The 20,422-nt window shown below is 54.8% G+C and overlaps 2 protein-coding genes across 5 annotated transcripts; one reads left to right on the top strand and one right to left on the bottom strand.

Annotated features, from left to right (window-relative positions):
• The first annotated feature begins 309 nt into the window (after positions 1-309).
• Phox2a (paired like homeobox 2A) lies at positions 310-4,748 on the top strand. The gene is made up of 3 exons (XM_048429465.3): positions 310-763; positions 2,692-2,879; positions 3,708-4,748. Exons 1-3 carry the CDS (start codon positions 547-549, stop codon positions 4,143-4,145), a joined length of 843 nt encoding a protein of 280 aa, XP_048285422.1. The 5' UTR covers positions 310-546; the 3' UTR covers positions 4,146-4,748.
• Positions 4,706-18,739, bottom strand: Inppl1 (inositol polyphosphate phosphatase like 1). Of its 4 annotated transcripts, none has more exons than XM_048429461.3 (29): positions 18,642-18,739; positions 17,500-17,886; positions 14,844-14,907; positions 14,605-14,755; positions 14,018-14,132; positions 13,648-13,788; positions 13,432-13,525; positions 13,238-13,327; positions 13,027-13,125; positions 12,773-12,923; positions 12,592-12,698; positions 12,148-12,250; positions 11,860-12,056; positions 11,439-11,556; positions 11,034-11,130; positions 10,630-10,768; positions 10,425-10,524; positions 10,237-10,325; positions 9,884-9,965; positions 9,685-9,774; positions 9,178-9,291; positions 8,986-9,074; positions 8,528-8,615; positions 8,283-8,438; positions 7,962-8,040; positions 7,727-7,870; positions 6,001-6,667; positions 5,613-5,746; positions 4,706-5,502 (listed from the first exon to the last, which is right to left on the bottom strand). In XM_048429461.3, the coding sequence occupies exons 2-29, from the start codon at positions 17,679-17,681 to the stop codon at positions 5,412-5,414; spliced, it is 3,771 nt and encodes a 1,256-aa protein (XP_048285418.3). In that variant the 5' UTR covers positions 17,682-17,886; positions 18,642-18,739; the 3' UTR covers positions 4,706-5,411. The 4 variants fall into 4 exon arrangements, with proteins under 4 accessions (XP_048285418.3, XP_048285421.3, XP_085548937.2 ...); XM_048429464.3 differs by having other exon boundaries at positions 7,727-7,867; XM_085692811.2 differs by lacking the exon at positions 18,642-18,739 and adding an exon at positions 18,089-18,477.
• Positions 18,740-20,422: the final 1,683 nt, after the last annotated feature.

The following is a 20,422-nucleotide window of genomic DNA, read 5'->3' as shown; positions in this document are numbered from 1 at the left end:
CGGAATAATTTGGTTATCGAAGAGAATTGAATTAACTTCTTCACACCAGCACCGCGGAGTCTGCCTCCCTAGCTTCCACGGGGCCGCAGGTGGGAGGCCCAGGGACGAGGTCGGGATCCTCCTGCTGGGCATGGCGTGTCTGGGCCAGATTGGGATAGGATAAGGGACTCTCGGGATGGGGTCCCGCGCAGCCCCGCCTTCTCCTCGGGAGCCCTAAGAGGGAGACAAGAACCTTTTAGGGTGTGGGGGCCGGGGCGGCTAGGGGCGGGGTCTGGGCCGCTCAGGCCCCGCCCCGCGGAGTTCGCCCCGCCCCGCCCCCTCCTCGGGGTCCTGCGCGTTAAAAGGCGCGCGGGCTGGCGGTACTGCACTTGCGTTGCACCCGGGCAGAGTGCGGGCCGCGACGGGGCGGGCGGACTCTCGGGTGCTCAGAGTGGGTCTCAGGTCCTCTGCGCCTGGAGCTCGAATCCCCCATTCCGAACTCCACCAAACCCGGGACCCCGACCCCGACCCGGCCGGCCCGGCCCCCGCCCCCGCCCCCTCGGGCCAATGGACTACTCCTACCTCAATTCGTACGACTCGTGCGTGGCGGCCATGGAGGCGTCCGCCTACGGCGACTTCGGCGCCTGCAGCCAGCCTGGCGGCTTCCAATACAGTCCCCTGCGGCCTGCCTTCCCCGCCGCGGGGCCACCTTGCCCCGCGCTCGGCTCCTCCAACTGTGCGCTTGGCGCCCTACGCGACCACCAGCCAGCGCCCTACTCGGCAGGTGAGCGCAGTCCCGTCCCAACCCTACCTCCAAATCCCACGGAACTCCCACTCCCTGCCCTACTCTGCAAGTGAATGTGACTGTACCCACAAGCCGCCCCCTACCATGCCCCTGACTGGACCCTCCAATGTACTTTGAGAACCCCAGTAATAAGAGTTTCTTCTTGGCAGGGATGAGCTGCATCCTCTTGTCCCTCTTTCTCCATGCCAAATCCCTACCCTGTGCTTTTCGAATCAAAGAAATGGGTCCAGTCCTGGGTCTTTAGTTAGGCCCTCCCCTTCCCATCTACAAAGGCGACCACCGAACCTCTCCATTCCCCATATCCTCGTATCCTCGGAATGGACTTGAAGCTCAGTCCAGTCAACTCTCATCCTTGCCACCTGTGTCCTAGATGATGCCACCCTCAGCAAAGATCCCTGCTGCAGCTGAGCTGTACAGATGGGGCCCTTTCTAGAGCCCTTAGACCTGCCCTGTTGGGCCCAAATCTACTGCACCACCAAAAACCGGTTCCCAAAGCCACAGAAAAGAAAGGAGCCTCTATCATTGAGTCACTTTCCTTTCTGCCTTCCCTCCAACCTGGACTAGCTACAGCCCAACAAAACCCAGGAGCAGATCCTCCACCTTCATTCAAGTCCTTTGATCCAAGCAAGTCCCTGTTCCAACCCTCAACATCACTTAGCCTTTCAGGCATCCCTAACCCTTCTGTTAAGAGTCTCAGCCTGCCCCACCCGGCTTCCTCATCCCATATCTCTTGCCCTCCTGGGAAGATCATGGAACCCAAAAGGAGGACTGTGGCTTGATGGGAAAATAAGTACTTGAATTTAGGGAAACAGGAGCCAAAATGGGGTGGGAAGATTCCTGGACTGGACAAGGATGGGAAATGGGAACAGGAAACAGGGAGATAGACTCCGGAGAAGAGGATTTGTGAGACTGTGGGTGGGATAAGGTAGAGAGAAACGGATGGGAGTGAAATGGGTACACAGTGTTGGGAGACAGAGGTAAGAACCAGATGGTGGGAACACAAATTATGGAGGAGAGGGAGCAAAAGAGTTGGAAAAGGAGATAAGCCGGAGGGAGATAAAAATGGAGTGTTGGAGACAAGGGTTTGGGAAGATGAGACAAAGAAGGTGATTGAGGAACCCCAAAAAAATATGGAGACTTAAGCCAGGGATTTGAAGATGGTATCTGCATGGGGTACAGGAGCTGGGATAGAATTTAGAGGAGATGGGACACAGAGGAGGTGACTGGGTGGGATAAAGGGGGCAAAGGAAATAAAACAATCTGGATAGGAGGGAATAAGACCCCTCCTCAATGGGTACAAAGAAAGCAGTGACCCAGAAGGGGCAAGTTAAAGAGAGATTCAGGTGGAGGAAGATGAAGATGAAAAAGAGGAGGGAATATCTGGAGAAGAATGAGGTCAGGGATGAGAGGCAGAACTGAGGAAATAAAGCGTGGAAAGGAGAGAGACGGAAACGGTACACAGCAGAGCCGGCCGGCGGCAGGGTAGACCCAGCAGGATCGGCTCAAAGGAGAGCAGGGAGACTGGTGCTGATGAGATCCATCAGACATACCCGGCTCATGTGATCAGAGAACAGGGCCTGAAGTCCCGCAGGGAGGGTGCCAGAGGAGAAACACCCCGGTGGAGGTGGGAGGCTGGGAGAGGGCAGTGGCAGAAGGTGGAGGGGATATGAATATTGAACCCTTGATTGGGGTTTCTGACTTGTTTCAGGGAACGCTTAAGCCCCAGGTCTTCCTAATGATTCGCCTTTTGGACACTTTGGCTGGAGACTGTTAAGAACCAAATAGCCAAGAGGGAGGAGTTATATGCGATTTCCACTAGGGCAGGGCACAGGATCTGGGGGACTGAGATCAGCTTCTCACGCACTCCACTTTTATTGCCCCTGCCCCCCTCGCGCGCACCCCTGCAGTGCCCTACAAGTTCTTCCCGGAGCCGTCGGGCCTGCATGAGAAACGCAAGCAGCGGCGTATCCGCACAACGTTCACGAGTGCTCAGCTCAAGGAGTTGGAGCGCGTCTTCGCCGAGACCCACTACCCCGACATTTACACACGCGAGGAACTGGCGCTCAAGATCGACCTCACTGAGGCTCGCGTGCAGGTGCGTGGATGCACACACGTGCTGTGCACGCGCTTGCTAGAGGAGGGTACAGCTTGCAAGCCAAGACAGTTCAGTTGTGGCTGAACAACCAGGAGAGGCAGCGGGTCGGGACTTGGGCTCTCAAATACCGGAACTGGGTAGCTTCAATTTGCCTCCTACATTTTTCTGCGTATCATCCCGTCCCGTACCACCACCACCACCACCACCCCGCTAAATCGGAGGTTTGAGAGTTTTTACTCTGAAGCCAGGAAACAAGGCGATCGCGTTGACAGGGTACTGACGGTAGACGGTAGGATCAGGCCAATCAGTGCTTCTAGATGACGTACTCAGCATCGCAATTTGGACTCCTGTCCAAAGTTTGGGGCGGCTGCAGGGAGGACAAGAGAGGCCTGGGTATGCAAATTCCAACTGGCCCTTTTTGACATTGGCATCTTGTACAAAAGGCTCCCCAGGGCCCCGACCCACTCTTCACTATCTTAGAATGCTCCAGGTGAATGCCCAGCTTCCTAAAAAGTATGCCTAGGGTCATAAGACTGACAGCAGACCCCCTCCAGGAGACCAACATACAGAGAAGCAGCGGGGTCTGCGGGTGAGCAGATCGTAAGAACAAAAACCTAAAGGCCTGGAGGAAGGGACTCCAGAGGCGGGAAGAAAGGACTGGGCGCAGAGGGAGTGGTGGAGGGCGGGGCGGAAGGCTGTGGACCTCCGACTGGTTGTGATCCGAGACCGATCCTTTCTGGACCGAGGTCTCACAGGCGCCTAGCGGCCCGGGGACTGAAGTGCTCCCTGTGACCGTCCTCTGGGTTTGATTGGCCCCTGTGCCCACAGGTCTGGTTCCAGAACCGCCGGGCCAAGTTCCGCAAACAGGAGCGTGCGGCCAGCGCCAAAGGCGCGGCGGGAGCGACGGGAGCCAAGAAGGGCGAGGCGCGCTGCTCGTCTGAGGACGACGACTCCAAGGAGTCCACGTGCAGTCCCACGCCCGACAGCACCGCATCGTTGCCGCCGCCGCCCGCACCCAGCCTGGCCAGCCCGCGCCTGAGTCCCAGCCCTCTACCCGCCGCGCTGGGCTCCGGGCCCGGGCCCCAGCCTCTCAAGGGGGCGTTGTGGGCGGGGGTAGGGGGCGGTGGGGGCGGCGGGCCCGGCGCGGGAGCAGCAGAGCTGCTTAAGGCTTGGCAGCCAGCGGAGCCCGGCCCCGGGCCCTTTTCTGGAGTTTTGTCTTCTTTTCACCGAAAGCCCGGTCCCACCCTGAAGACAAACCTCTTCTAGCCGCGGGCGTCTGGAGGCACCCAGCCTGCCCCAAGAGACACCCCTACCCTAGTGGACCCGACAGTCCCTCCCTATCCCGGCCGCCTGCCTGGAAAACTCCCAGTCATCCCCACTTTCCAGTGGCTAATTCCTAGATGTGGCCTCCCCTTCGTTGTAAAACAAGCCAGGGTCACTCGTCCTTACCCACCTGCACCCAGCGGAGGAGTACCCACACCGGGATCCCCCTTCCAGGGTGCCCAGAAACCCTTTCTAGCTTGGCTTTCTTCGGCACCGGGATCAAATTACACCTGTCCCTCAAACAGTGCCCGATCTTAAAGGGTCTTAAAAAGCCGAATTGGCAGTTCCTACTTTTCAGCTACCTGGGCCAGCCACTCCTTAAAATCAGCAACCTGAAGGGTCCCACGGCCAATTTCCTAAGGAGTCACCTTCCGTCCCTAGCCAATCTGGTGCAGAGGATAGACACACACTACTGGGGAAGGGCTGTCCGGGAATGGAACAAAGTGGTTTTCCTTTTCCCTTAATTTTTTTTCTTTGAAAAAATTTGTTATTTATTAAGGTGGTTTTGCTCAATCCAAATAAAACTTAATTTATTGAAGACATCAAGCCGGAAACCTTTCCAAGTTCCCAAGAGGGGATAACTGTTGGCAAAAACCCTGCCCCCAAATGCGGTGACAACCATCGAGGCTCCCTCCCTCTCTACCACAGTCTGCCACGTATTCCCTGGGCAAGGGCAGGATGGAGCAGAGGTACAGCCAGAAGTACGCAAATGTGCATTTTAGGCCGAGGTCCTGCCCCACCCCAATAAAATTAATGTGCCCTCCCTCCCCAAAACCCACACAGAAAAACTTAAATAAACCCAGCCCAGTTCTGGGCTCTTCCTTCATTTCCGGACGAGGTCCCCAGAGCAGGAGTTGCAGGGAAGAACTTCCCCTGTGGCTCAGGTCCGAGGGAGGGAAGTGGAAACATCGATGGAAGTGGGGAACAGGATGTACCCAACTGTACTCCACGTACCACCCTGAGGCTGAAGGTGTCCACACCGGAGTAGCCAGTGTGCTTCATTACTCCCACAGGCTACTAAACTCCCGACCCCGGACGTAGAAGCTAGACGGGGAGCATCCCAAACAATTGGGCAGTAGGGGATACTGGTCCCCAATAAATAGACATAGATGCACTGTCACACTCCCGGAAACTTTTTAACCCCTGGTTGCATATGCCTTTCCCAAAGGGGAAAGTCCTCTCTGCTTTTGCAGCTTGGCAGCATCTCTATCACTTGCTGAGCTGCAGGGTGTCCAGAAGAAGGCGCTTGTGAGCAGGATCCTGCACCCCAGCTTCCTCCAGGTCTTCCTCAGTGATATCACTGTAGGAGTTAAAAGAAATTGGGTGATGGGCTAGGAGGTCCTAGGGTCCCCGCAGTCCCACCCTTGAGGCCAGACACCCCACCCTATCCACCTCCAGCCCCGCCCCCACCTGAGAAACTCCAGGTCGTCCCAGCCATTGTGCACCAGGCCCTCCTCATAGCGTTCCAAGCCGATGGCCCGCAGCCAGGCACCCATGCCCGCCTCTCCCAGCCCGCTGGCCCGCCCGCCCTGCGGGCATGGAGCCTAAGGGAATACAGCAGGTTAGGGGGAGAACTAAGTAAGGGTGGCTCCTCAGAGAAACACATGCAAACAGTCACATTCTACCCATGCTCTAAGGAGAAAGAAGGCAAGGAATGAAGCTGATCCATGTGCCCCCCAAAAAGGTCCATTATCCAGCTACAAGCAAAGAGAGCTGTGGACACCAGTGAGTTCTGAGTGGCAGAATGAAGGAACACTGCCCATCAGGTACACAGAGCAGCTAGCTCTGATCTACACACCTCCTCTGCCAAGTCTTCCTGGATGCTCTCTCGGATGCAGGGTGGAGGGAAGCTGAGAGGACGGCCATAGTCAGAGGGCCCTCGAGGAGGCTGCAATTCCAAGGGGCTGGGGAGTAGTGCTGAGCGTCCAGGCCCAGGAACATAATCTACCTCACTGAGGGTTTTGGCCATCTGCAGTACTGAGCAAGATCGGTCATCCCCACTTGCAACTTCCCCTAAAAAAGTACTGGCAGGTGAGGTGCCTGGGGGTAGTGGTGGCCTTGGATGGGCCTTGGGAGGTGGTGGACCGCGGGCCTCACCACCACTTCGGCCCCTGACCACTGGCACTGACAAAGGATCCAGGTTAGGAGGCAGGAAGATGGCTGAGTCCGGCAGTGGTGGAGGTGGGAAATCTGGAGGAGGCAGTGTGCCCCCAGAATCCTCATCCGATGAGCTTCCCTCTCCCACACGAGCAGTCCGGTGGCGGCCAAGCTGTGGAGCAGGCACTGTGATGGCCACTTTGTTCTTGGTGGCAGGTGGGACAGGGGCCCTGGCAAGTGAAGGTGGCTCCAGGGGCAGCAGCTGATGTGGGACCCCTTCCAGGACATAGTAGGCAGGGTTATTGAAGCTGTTCTTGGGTGGAGGAGCTGCCACGCCTTCCAGCTCAGCTGTTCCCTCTGGCTTCGACCTAGTTTGGGAGCAGGAAAACGTTCAGGACCCAAAGTAAAGGCACTGGGGTACAGGGGAGGGAGCTGGGGAGAAGTGACCAGGGTCCTGGTCCCAGACTTGTGCATGACCTTGAGTCACTGGCTCACTCTGAGCTCTTGATTTCACGATCTCTCAGATGGGAGGGTGAGTGTAGAAGGCAAAACCCCAACCCTCCTCACTTGCTCATTCTCAGATCTTTTATGATTTTATAACTGAAACTTGAGCTGAAATGGGTGATAAAAGCATCTGATAAGGGTGACCAAAGAGATCAGAAAAGCCTCCAGGAACAGGTGAGGACCCTTCTGCAGAATCCTACCCAGGTTCAGGTTGGTGTTTTACCCGCTTGTTTCCCATTAGACAAGCCCTCACGATTTAGCCCAGGTTAACCTCAAATTCTCAATCCTCCTGCCTTAGTCTTTCTGGGTTCGGGGAGAGTGGTGTATGTCATGATGCCCAGGTCCAAGACATTGCTATGTGGGAGGAAGTTTCCAGGTCCATTAGGTTTGGAAAACTTAATAAACTTTCTTATCCACATTCTCAGAACCTTTGCTAACACTTATGCACACGGTACAAAATAATAAACTAAAAAGAAGACCCCAGCCAGAAGCATTTGTCAAACTTTTGGCAATGAACCATTTCCAGTGGGGTCTTTTGTTAGGTACAGCCTCGCAGCGTGAACTGAGAAATCTCAGGGTGAGCCGGGGCCTTCTCCAAACTTCAAGCTTTGTCTGTTTTTGTTTGTTTGCTTTGGTTGTTGCATTCATTTGTAGCTAAAAATGACTGTGAACACCTAATCCTCCTGCCCCATCTCCCAAACACTGAGATTACAGGCCTTGGTAACATGCCGCAACTCTAGAACCAATTTCTACATCTTTTTTTAAGGCAGAATCGAGAGAAAACACTAATTGTGCTCCCTCTGACTCTGGGCCACACCGAGATGTCAGAGCCCTGTAACAGCGGACCGTCACCTGGTGGGCCCTGAGAGCAGGCACAGCATGGACTACAGCAGCGTTAGGGGATAGCTAGCTTCTCCTCTCACCTGGGGTTCAAGGGCTCCTCTCTAGGGGCCGCTCGGGGTGGGGCTGGGGGCCTGCCAGTTGGTGGTGGTTTTTCAGGCTCTTCAAATAACTTGGACAGTGGACAGGGGGCCTCTGTGGAAGTTGGCTTGCGGCTCCCAGATCTGCTGGGAGGACAGAAGAGAGGGAAGATGATATGGAGCTGACAGGAGCTCCCAAGTGTCCCTTCTTGTGATACCCAATATAACCCTAGCTCACCTGTGTTCCTGGCTGCCTCGGGACACTGAAGGAGCCTTGCTTTTGGCTCCTGTTTCATCTTTATCAATGCTGATCCATTCTGGTAAAACACAGAGAAGGGAAACATAGCAAGGACTTGGGGACCTGGGTCCGAGGATTAGTAATGGGCACTGGGAGTATCTAGTCCCTTCCCAGCTGTCCCTCAGGGTAGACCCACTCAGTTATAGCCGCAGAACCTTCGAGTACCACAAGATTCCAACATGCTGCCACCCTGGGTCTACCCTCCTACACCTGGCCCACACCACATTGCATGCCCCACACCCTGCCCAATGGAGCCCCCACCATAGAGCCGCTCACGGGTGCCCAAGCGCTCTGTGGGCACCCGCACCTTCATGGAGCCACGGATGTTGCCTGTCTCCTCTCCACGATGGGACAGGAAGGTCAGGAACTGCTGGGCTGTACTGCCGATCATGGATTTGAGCGCAACCACACACTCTCCTACGGAGATACAACAGACCAACACATTGCCAGACGTTTCTAAGGTGCTACCTGGTTTCCTGTACCCCTGGGTACCTCTTGTCCCTCACCATAGGATTCATAGCCATCCATGGACTTGACTGTGAGCAGGAGATGCTGGTCCTGCAGGTACTCAATGTCAGCCAGAATCGGCTTAAGCTGAGGAACAGAGAGGCCAGTGAGGAGCCGTGCCCTAAACGCCACGCCCACCATGCCCTTCCCACGGCAATCAGGGTCCCTCTCACCCCTTGCCCTAAGGCTTGTTCATGCTCACTCTTAAAGACACAGCCCTGCATGGCCTTTAATAGCATTTAACATCACTATAATTAATTTTCTGTGCCATCAATGGACAATACTAGACATTTATCAAAGGTTCAGAAAGTATTTGTTAAACAGATGAATAAACAATCTACAACTTGGTCCCACAGCTCCTTATTTGTGTATGAAAGCACACACACACCCGCTAGGCCTTGCTCTACCTTCTGCTCTCTGCACCCCTCTATCTACAAGTCTCTTCCTACAGTCTCACCGTGGGCAGCTGGCGGGAGGACCACTGCACTTTGAGGAAATTGATGTTGTCACTGCTCTGAGCGTCATTCTCGAAGCTCTTCTTGTACTCTGGGGTGAAGGTGGGAGGACCCAGCTGAGGGCTGACCACTCTGAGCAGCCTTCGGCATCCCCACTCTCTCTTGGCCCACAGCTAGCAATGGCCCCCTCTGACCTTCCAAGCAGGTAGAATAGAACTCAATGAAGAACTTGGTGCGGCTGGCTGTCTTCACAATGGCCTCAATGCTCTCAAACTCAATGTAGGCCTGGTCTGAGGTCTTAGAGAGCCCTGAGGAAGCAATAGAAGAACTGTAAGCAAAAGGGTCAGGATACTGAGCTTAGGACAGAAAATGAGGGACCCTGGCAGATCAGAAGATAAGGCAAAAAGCAGTCTCCCAGTCCTAAGCCAATAGAGAGATCTACAAACCCAAACCCAGTGCAAAAAGACATGCCAAGCATGAAAAGTTCATGGGGACCAGAGTGCCAACACCATACCACATCTGCAGGCATACTTAAAGCATATGTGTGACAGATACAGACACACAGGTATGCCCCACCTCCGATGATCTAGGCTTAGACAGCCTAGATATCATAGGTTCAGAAACACCCCTGCATTCACACACACACACACAGACCCATCACATCTAGGCCCTCCCACACGTCTGCACATCAGGATAGGCACCTTTCTTGGAGATGAACTGGGAAGTAACTCCAACCTCAAAAGTCCCAAACACAGGAGAATGGTCGCTGGTGACGATGTCGTCAGTGCAACCTATTCAGGGGGACAGGAACAGGGGCTCAGGAGAACTACACTTCCCAAAGGAGGGCTGGGCAGGACAGTGACCACCAGGGCCTCCCGTCGTCCTTCCCAAGGCTCTGACCATAGGAATTGCACATGATGTGGGTTTCAGGATAGGATTTCCATAGAATCCGGTCACACCACGAAGGCACATTGGTCCGGACCTGTGACAGGAGTGGCAATGTGGTTAGCCCTGTCAGCTAGGAATTGCAACATGGGTCCCTCCCAGAGCTGACAAAACCCTACTCCTCTTCTATTACTAAACCCAGCACCTGCCTTCTTCCTTGGATTCCCAAAATAGCCAACATCACCCCCAAAGGCCTCAGGGAAGCCATAAGCTGAAGTAGTATTTGAAAGGTCCAGACCTTTGACGTCCCATCTCCTAACTCCCGGAAAGCAGAGGGAGGGGTCCCCCAATCTATATTTTTCACTCACCCCCGTTGGCTTCTGCTTGTGCCAAGCATATGTGTCCCTGGAGCCCCGCTCATAACGGTAGGTGGGTGGGAAAGATATCTCCTCCTCACCTAAAGAGAGCAGAGGACACATGAAGCCCATGGCTCCAAAGATCCAGGCGTATTTCAAGCCACGGGGTCATCACCGAGCACTGCCAGGCCCTCACTCACTGAATCGAAGGAAGACCTTGTGCTTCTCCCGCTCCAGGTTGAGCTGGTCCACCCTGAGCAGGGGCTCAAACTCTCTCCTACTAATGTAGTTCAGGATCTCCTGGGGTGCAGATACAAACACCAGAGGCTTGCCTCTCAAGGAGAACCATGCAAGCCTCCCTCCCAGTTCCCTCCTTTACAGCCGCCCTCTGGGCCCTGCTGGCACCTGGATATCCATGTCTAAGCGGTAGTTAAGGTCCCCAAACCAGAAGAGATGAGTGAACCGCAGAGAGATGTCAAAGGCACTGAGCTGCCGATCACCCAATGAGAGCAGGCGCAGAATGTCTAAGTAGTTCTGGTTACGCCTACAGTAGAGGGGCAGAGCAGATATCCAGAGTCAGAAAGGAGGCACAACATGAAAGTGATAGTTGTTGGGGTCAGGGATGGGCAGGGTTGAGGGTCCCTACAGATGGAGAAAGCAGAGAGGGCCAAGGCCACGTCAGGCATAGACAAGAGGGGTCCTGAGAAGATGGGAGGTCTCTGGGAACAGGAATGAGAGAAGTCAAGGTCTGGGCAATGGGGAAAGGAATGGGTTTCAAGAAACTGGAGGATGAGAAAAGAGTCTCTCACCGGGTAGTCTTCTCATTTCCTGAGGTGAGATGGCAATTCACAAAGCCAAATGAGGTGCCATTGAACATGAAGGAAACACCCACAGCTCCCTTGTTCCCTGTCAGGACAAGAAAAAGAAGAAAGCTGAAGAGGGACCACATAAAGAGGAATCCCAACTGTCCTCTATCCCTACAAACAGCAGAGTGAGCATCCTTCCTTCCCCAGAACAGACAGACAGACAGACACGCACAAGCACATACACCTTCACTAGGAGTCTCCCTTGGGGCTGGGAGAGATTTAGAATGAGAACATACAAAGTTCAAAATGTCTCATATGAGAGAAAACTGAAGCCAAGCAGAATGGGGGGACCCTGAAAAGGAGGTATGACCAGAAGCACGTCACCCTCAGGCCCACTGCCCTGCTCACCCAGGGTGTTGGCAATGCCAGTCTTCACGCTGGATGTGCTGACGTGACTGATGCGGTTCTCATGCTCTGGCTTGACCAGCACTGCCACCTTGATGTTCCACAGTGACTGCATGGCAATCTATGGGAAGAATGGGGGTGATCCTTGCCCCAAGTCAAGGTCTCTGGCTGCATTCCGCTGCTATCATCTATACTGTCTTGTCAATCACGGGCTAGGAAGGCTTGCTATCCCTGTCTAAAGTAAGCAAGAACAGCATCCCTTCCCATGGCATGAATAACTCAAAGTTCAACTTTAGTCTACCAAAGGAAACATCAGGACTTTGAGGAAAATTCATGTGAACAGTACTCCCCAGGGCCAGACAAGAAATCAAACAGAAAACACAGGTCTGCGAGAACAAGAGGTCAGGAAAGATAACCCCCTCACCGGGCGGTAATCCAGATCTGTAAGCTCCTTGAGGCCCCCACGCAGCAGATCCAGCCACTCTCTGTCACCCACTGAGTTCTCCTGGGTCCCAAAGACATAGATATCATGGGGTATAGTCACTGTGACCTCATCCAGGGCCTTCCCCAGTCCCTTTGATGTGAACCAAGATGTCACGTTTTTTGGAGGTGGTACACTTCCTGGAGTGGGGGGGGGCAGCAAGAATTAGAGGAGTGGGTCATGCCCCAATCCCAGGCCAGCCTCCTCCCCGACTATAACCCTGGGCCTGACCCATGTTCCAGGTGCCTATGAAGACAGAGATCATGTCTGGCTCATCCTGCTTGGAATGCTTGTTCTTCATGAGCTGCAGAAGCTGGCAGAAGGCTTCTCGCTTCTGGGGACAGGGGAAGAGGGGAACACAGCAGCTAGTCAGGGACCATATGAACTTACTAATCCTACTCTTCCACAGGGACACCCTGATTTGTGGCAGGTATCTTGAGAGAAGGGTCATGACCTTCTCAGGCATGACCCTTCCCACTGTACACACATTATGAAAGCACTAAGCAATTGCTTACTGAATACTGATCAAAAATTAGTATTTGAATCCAACCTCGGGCTACCCATTCTCAATACACACCCTACCAAAAGTAACAGGCCCGTACCTCATATCCCAGTAGGAGATATCCTCTGGAGACTCCAGTAGCCCCCAATACCCTGGCACAGGCAGCAACTCACCCGGGCACTGACAAATATGAAGTCCTTGCGCTGGGTCCGATCTTTCTCCTTTTCAAACACAACACCCAACTTGTTCTGCACACGCTGGGATTTGATGAGCTGGCGGACTGAGGGATAAAAGGAGTCACACACACCTGTGCTATCAAGCTGCCCACATCTCCCAACTCTGCCTCTAGCTCACTTCGGTCATGTGTGAAGGTCGTCCAGTCCTCCTGGGAGTCTCGCTGTCTCCTCAGCAGCACCAGCCTTCCACCCTCCACATCCACGCTCAGTGTGAACTTCTGGGACTTCCCAATCTTGGTCAGATCACCCAATGTCACATCTAGCTTCACCTGTAAGACAGGAACGGAAAGGCTGCCGACAAGACCTTAGGCAGATGGTGCCCCCTTCGCCTCCAGCCACCATCTGCGCTGTGTGGCCCCACCTGCCATGTACCTCAAAGGCCTGCACAGGGATGGTCTTGGCCTTTCGTGTGGGAGGCTGAAGTGGAGCAGGGGGTGCTGTGGAGCTCATGTCCTGCAGTGCCTTTAGGGCCTGGAGTGGGTAGGAGAAAGGTGAGGGAGAGACATGCTGACGATGTACAGGGCAGGGCCCCACTGATGCTGGATAAGTGTCTGCAGGGGCAAGTAAGGGCAGGTCAGTCCACCTTCTTCTGGATGCCTGACAGGAAGTCCTTTAGCACAGACAGCTTCAGCACAAGGCTCTCCAACTCTTGCTCTCCAGTCTGTGGTAAGCTCTGAGGGGAGAAAAATAAGGGTGGTATACAAAGTTCCGAAGCAGAAGGCCCAAGCGCAGCTCCAAGGTATGTCCCACCTTCTGGAAGCCTCCCTCCAGTCCCACCTGCTGCTGCAAAAGGCGAGTCACCATGGGTGAGCTCTGCTGGTCAAACACCTTTGACAGGATCTCCAGACCCGACAGGACCTTGTCCACTTCGCTAGGGGAGACACAGATGTCAGACTCTCTACCCTGACCATCACTCAGGGAACATGGCACTGAGGGTAGCATTTCCACCTTCAGTGTATAGTAGTAACCGTGCAGCAGAAGAGGTCAGGATACCTGTGCAGCCTTCGGCAGGAGGTGACAAGGGTACGGGTCAGGTGGGGCAAATTGCTGGCTCCGCCTCGTACAGCCTCCAGGTCCAGCCCGTAGCTGCCCTTCAGATACTCATGTGACACAGTGCTGAGCCCATTGGGGGTGCTTCCAGGAGAGACGCAGAGTCAGGGGAGGTCCTCCTGACTGCCAAAGCACCCCTGCTCCATCCAGTACATCAGGTACTGGAGGCAGCTAGAGGGGAATATGCCAGAGTTTCTGTCTCTGGAGCTGAGATGGGATGGGGTCCCCGGAGGGGGGCTTAGATAGTCAAATGGGGAAACAATTCTCAGAGAAGGGACTTCTGGCTCAGCAGAGGGGACTGGGAGGGTCTTACCTCTCAACTGCTGGAGGAGTCTCAGAGGGTTGCAGGGGGCTGCTGGGTCCAACAGGGGCAGAAATACTGGTAGAGCCAGAGCGTGGGGGCAGTGGGGGCTTCTCCTCCTCCACATCTGTGGACAGGGAACAGTGGGACAGCAGTTGAGTCTGTGTTATGTGACAGGGATGTGCAGGGCTGTCAGAGACGTCCACAGACAAGAAGACATGGTCAGGGAAAGTGGGACTTCAAGGAGGTAGGGATGGGAAGAAACGGAGAGTCAAGGGCCTGGCAAGGAGAGGATTTTCTTTTCTTCTTTGCATAGATATGTACGTGTGTTATGCAAGCATGTGAACACATGTTAGCGTGTGTGCGTTCTCGCACGTGCACATGCACATGCATGGGTATCTAGGCTTAAGACTATGAGTGGCTTCCTTCATCACACTTCATCTTATTTATAAACTAAAGGATTCCCTGCCCAAGGCCACCACACCTACCCACCTTTTATGTGGGTTCTGGGGATCTGAATCCTACTCTCATCCCAACACCCACTGAACCACCTCCCCAGTCCAAGGAAGGGATTTCTCCAGCTGGAGGAGGAACAATACCTGAGGCGTCTCGATCGTCGGGCGGGTCTGGCTCTCTCTCCCCCTCCACGGGCAGCAGCAGGGCACAAACGAGACCCTGGTTGGGTTGGGCGTACAGGCCTATCAGCTCACCCAGGGTCTGGAATCGGCGCACAGGGACACCCTGTGAGGTCTGAAGCAACAAGGATGGCAGCGTCAGCCAGCAGGTCCCCAAGCCTGAGGCTAAACCAAAATTAGAGGTCACGGGTCTGAGCTCCTACCTGCACAGCCAGGAAGTCCTCTCCATCTGGCAGAATGCGGTATGTGTGTACATGCTTTTGATACCTAGTGCAAAGCAGGGACCAGAACCTGTCACCCCCAGGCTGGAGTCTGAATAGCAATGATATCTTCTTCCTACTTACTCCTGTCACTAGGCTCAGCCTCTGGCCCTCAGCTCGGGTTCTCTAAAACCACTTGTCCAGGCTGCACAGAGTTAATGATGGTGCAGCCAACTTCCACCCTCCTACCCAGGCCCCCTCCCCACTCTCAGACCGACACAGCCTCCACACCCACCCACTGCAGGGCCTGAGAAGCAACAGGCAGCTAGCTCTTTTGTGGCCTCTACAGCTGTCTAAACAGCTCCTCTGGGCTGTGGTACCAGTCTGGGCCCCCCGCCAGAGTAAAAGTCCTCAGAAGCCTGACAAGGGCCTATTTGCATGCACGGGCAACGTGCTAACACACATGTAAGGCTCTGTCTGTTTATGTTGGTGTCTGGCTCCACTCTGGATGTGCCAGGGGCGATTTTACAGGGGATTGTGGGGGCATCAACCTAGGGCTTTGGTTTCTGTTTTTCTCAAGCATCAGAAAACTGGAATGACCCAAGGGGACCCCTACGGAAGACTCAGCTTCTAGAAACCCCAAGCCAAGAGAGGTGCTGACAGATGGTGGCGGCAGCTGAGCAGGTAACAGCTGAGCCAGACACACACTAAGTGGGGGATGGAAGGCTCCTTTGGCTTCCACACCTCAAAGAGGTACTGGGGTCTCTGTCTATGCTGGGCAGAAGCAGGTGCTAGCTCCAGAGAGGACCAAACACCACAAGGTCATTTTCTCTCTAAAGCTGGCCCTACCTGAGTCAGGGGAGTCACTTGGTAGTGGTTGGAGCTGTGTTTATAACAATAATAGCACCCTAGTAACCAAACCCTAACTGTGTTATGCACCCCACACTTCATATTCACACTGTAAAGCGGATATTAATATTTCCATTTTCAAGATGAGAAAAATGGGGTTCAAAAGGAAAAATTATTTGCTCAAGGTCCTAGAACAAACAAAAGGCAGTACCACTGGCTAGTACCTAAAACCAGGGCAGAAGCCAGTTTGTCTGCAGGGCAGGGGTGTGTCTTCAATGTTGTTTGTGTACATGTGATGTGTATATAGGTAAGCATGTATTTGAGAAGCCTAAGAAATCCACCCGCTTCTGATCCCTTCTGCCAGGCTCCTGAAAGCTATCCCCCCCCACACACACAAAATCCCTACATCCCCAAATGCCTTCTCTTGACAATGGAACCAGGATCTCTCTTCATTGGGACAATAGTTCCTCAACCAGACAAGGGCCGCAGCTGTCCCCTCCCACTCGGACAGCTGATCCAGCACCTGCCCTTGTCCCCTCCCTAATTAAGGGATCAGTTTAGAGGTGGCTAGGAGGCAGGACTCTTGAGATTTTCTTGAGCGTAAGATATCTGGCTTTCATCTCTCCACACTGAGTAGGCCTCTGACTTTGCAAAAGCTGAGATTTACAGGACCCCTCACTCAGCAGGTCAACTGTCTTGTTCAGAGTACCCAGTGTCTACACTACTAGCCTTTGGAACCCCATAATCCTTTGTTGTCTTAGTTCCTGCCAGATATGTAGCAGATATGTAGCAGCATCTCTGCTTCTAGCCCCTAAATACCCACAGCCCCATCCCAAGTGTGACAACCAAAAATGGTCCCTGTAGGCTGGGCCAGTGTATTCCCAAAGATGTCGGGGGTGGGGTGGGGAGTAGACAGTGTAGGGAGGACAGAGGAAGTGGGGTTCTCACAAGATCTCAACACAGCAGTGTCTGACACTTCCTACAGAGGCCCACTCAGTGTTGAACTGTGGGGCAGGGAGTACAGTACAGCACTTGGGAGGCAGAGGCAGGTGGGTCTCTGAGTTCAAGGTCAGCAGGTCCACAGAGTGAGTTCCAGAACAGCCAAGGCTGCACAGAGAAACTTTGTCTCAAAAACAAAACAAAACAAAACAAAACAAAAAACAACAACAACGCTGCAAAACAGAAAACACACACAGCTACCAGGTACAGCCACAGTACTAGGCCCACTAAAGTCTGCCAAGTCTAGTTTTACACTCAGCACTCATTCATGGCCAAATAACCAGCGCTCAATCCAAAGCCAAGACTCACTCATTGATTCATGAAATGAAGGTGCTTTTCCACACAGCTTCACCCTGCTGCCTCCCCAAGTTCTCTCAACACCCACGATTACACCCTACCCCAGAACCATATACAGCCGCAAACTCCTAAGGAATTGCTGGGCATCCAAACACTGATCCCTCTGCCCCCTACTGCCTACCACTAAGTGTTTTTAAAAGAACTGCACGCTTGTGAAACAAGCATTCTTTCCCCCGTGCATACGAGGCACGGGGCAGTCTAAGCACGTCTGCCACAGACTGCCAGCATTTCTTCCTATCACACCCACCCTGGGCTTAAGAACTCTGGCCTCAGGCTCCAGAAAGTGCTCTCAAACAGCAGGAAGTACTTCCCAGTATCCTTCCTCCACCCAGCAAGAAAGTCAAGGTCTCCTCTCCGGTGGAGGCGGGGCTGCAGCCCCACAACTCCAGTCTCCCCACAACAACGACTACCACCACCACCAAGGAACACTCCGGCATACACCCGCCCTACTCACAGGACGCAGAGTGCGAAGGCCCCCGCCACGCTCTCGCTGTCTCGCACCAGGAAGCTGCCATCGCGGCCCGCCCGAGCCAGCAGCTCCTCCGCCGCAGCGCGGCTCAAGTCGCGGTGATACCAGGCAGGGGCCGGGCTTCCCAGCGCGCCCCCGGGGCCCGGCGTCCCACACACTGAGGCCATGGCCCGCCTAGGGCTCAGCGCCGCCGATGCCTGCAGCCCCGCGCCATTCGCCCGGGAAAGCTTGGCGTCGAGGCTGGGGCCGTGCCCGGGTACCGGGCCTGAGGATCCACCAGCCCGAGCGAGCCCGAGATCGGGGCTCCACGTCTGGCCGCACCGGCCGCCTCCAACTCAGCGCAGCCGCCGCCGCCAGCAGCGCCGGCCCCAACTTGAAGAGAAAGAAAGAAAAGTTTGTTCAGAGGCGACGGGGGAGGGGCAGGAGCGACGCTAGGAGCTGGCCGGTCCCCTCCCCCTCTACTCGGCCCAGGGCCCAGGCCGCCCCTGCCCCCAACCTCTCAGCAAGGACGATGCCCCCACAAGTTCTACAGGACTCGCACCTCCCCAAGCCCCGCAATTATCTTGTCCCCCACCTCAAGAAGATTCAGTTCCCCGGACTCAGTCCGGGACAATTTGAGAGTCCCAGATCTCCCCGATGAATTCAACCCTTCCAACTATTTGCAATGAGATGACCCTTAATCCCTATAAAAGTCTGATTCTACTACACGTCCTTTCTACTCGGCACCCCCACAGCTTTGAGGAATCAGGGTTCTCAAAGGAAGGCACCAGGATGAATCTCTCCAACAAATATCCCTATCATCCATGCGTACAAGTTTCCCCAACTCTTGTGGAGATCACGATCAGAGCCCCTTCTACCTGAACCCCTAAACTCCGGTCCCTGACACATCCCACAAGACCCCATCCAAGGAGATCCGATTACACACGCACGCGGTCCAATATCCTCAAGTTCTTCACGCACGGGTCCCCGCAGGCCCTCCAAGCCTGGCAGAGCCCTTCCCCCACCCCCGCCAAGTTCCCTGGCACCACGCCCCACACCCGCAGTCCAGACCAGGGGTGCCCCTCCAGACCATCTAGAAAAAAGTTCCCTCAAGTCCCAGTGCCTCGGCCGCCTCGCACAGGCCCCACCTCTGGGGCGACTCGGTTGACTCTTAGCCCGGGAAAGCCGTCCCGGACTCCCCGAGGCCACTTAAGATGGCCATCCGCCGCCACCGCGCACCCCGCGCCTTCCGCCCCGCCCGAGCCCCGCCCCCGGAGCCCGGACTGCCCCGCGCGCCGCCTCGCCCGCCCGCGTCCCGAGCTCCGCGCCGCACGCCCGCGTAGTGACCTCGGGCCGCTCTTCCCCGCGTCCCGGCTTCCCGCTCCCGATAACCGGGGTAGCGTTCTGAGGGCGGACTCGTGGAGGCTCTGCCTGTAATGCTCGGGCCCTGGCACGCTGCGGGCGCTCCCGGACGGCGGCTATTTTTATTATTAATTAAGGAGTAAAGAAGGTGACAGCTGTGTAAACTGTAAAGCGCGACTGGGGACTGAACGGTATTATTAGCACCGCCCCCGCCCGGGCTACTCCCTCCGAGTCAACAAACTTGCGACTCGGCGGGCCAGGTGCGAGCGGGGAGCTCCGGAGACCCCGGGCGCCGAGACCTCCCATCCTCCCACCCTTGGGGCGGAAAGGGGGAGCGGCGGGAGAAGATGGGGCGGAACCCAAACGGGGCTCTAGCCCGCCCCATTTTCCCCCTAAAAAAAGACCTGGACGGTGGCGGAGTCTCTCCCGGGATTTCTCTTCCTGCCCCGCCCCTCTGCCCCCTAGTTCCTTAAAGGCGCAGGCCTCCAGCCGGTCGTCTTCAGCCACCAACTCCCGGGAGACTGCCGGATCTTCCCTTTAATCTAGGAGAGTACTTTCGCTTTGGTAAATTGAACCTGTTGACCCAGCCTGGGGTCAGCCCTGTGGAGTTTCCTCTGTTTCGAAGGTGTATCGGCTTAACCCAGCTGGAACAAAGCCTGGACGACGTGAAGAGGAGGCCTGTGGGGGCCTTCCTGACCAGATTAATACAACAGCAGAGATCCTCTACCCACCTACCTGTTTCTCTGGTCCTGCCAGGGCTTAAATAACAACACTCATCCTCCAATCTGTATCCAACTCCTCCTGCCCCTTTTCCCGTGAGGAATTTAGGTGTGCCTCCTGTAAGGGGCACCCTGGTGTTATGGCCAGAGACCTAGACTATGGATCTGAAATTTGGGCTCTAGCCCCAACAACTGATGTATTGGTCTCAGATCTGTACCTCACAGAGGGTAACTGTGGTAGGGATGTGGAGTTAGAGAAGTTCCCACGGGAGGAAGAGAGGGCACAGGAGACCCAGAAATCAACTCAAGCTCAGATCCTGGAGGTGTCTATGTCTATAATCCTGACCCTCAGGAGGCAGAAGCAAGATCTCTCCCTATCTCTACCCTACTCTATCTCTTATAAGCAGCTTTCTTGGTCTAGAGTTCCAGCCACCCAAGGCTACATAGAAGATCTGGCTTCAAAGAAAGAAAGAACAAGGAGGAAGAGAAAAATGCTGTAACAACCCTCCAAAATCAATATCTACAGCCCCCACGAGAACAGGCTGCTAAAGATTGGGTCTTTGGGATGAGACAGCTTAGCGGGTAAAGGTGCTTTTGCCAAATCAGGAGACTTGAGTTGAATCCCAGGGAGCCACGTGTTGGCAGGAGAGAGCTCCTGCATGTTGTCCTGACTTTGTAGCTGTGTCAAGGCACCCATGCAGCCACACACACGTGCACACACCCAGAATAAACAGAAATGCAATTTAAACAAAAGACAGAGCTGCTTCTGCCTCAGGGAAGCCTGAAAAGGGTTTCTACCTTCAGCATCATCTGCAGGACACAGCACTGGGCCAAATGCAAACTTGCAT

The sequence above is a fragment of the Myodes glareolus genome, chromosome 7, assembly GCF_982192425.1.
Source record: "Myodes glareolus chromosome 7, mMyoGla1.1, whole genome shotgun sequence".
NCBI lineage: Eukaryota > Metazoa > Chordata > Mammalia > Rodentia > Cricetidae > Myodes > Myodes glareolus.
This window is presented reverse-complemented; position numbering and strand designations above follow the sequence as displayed.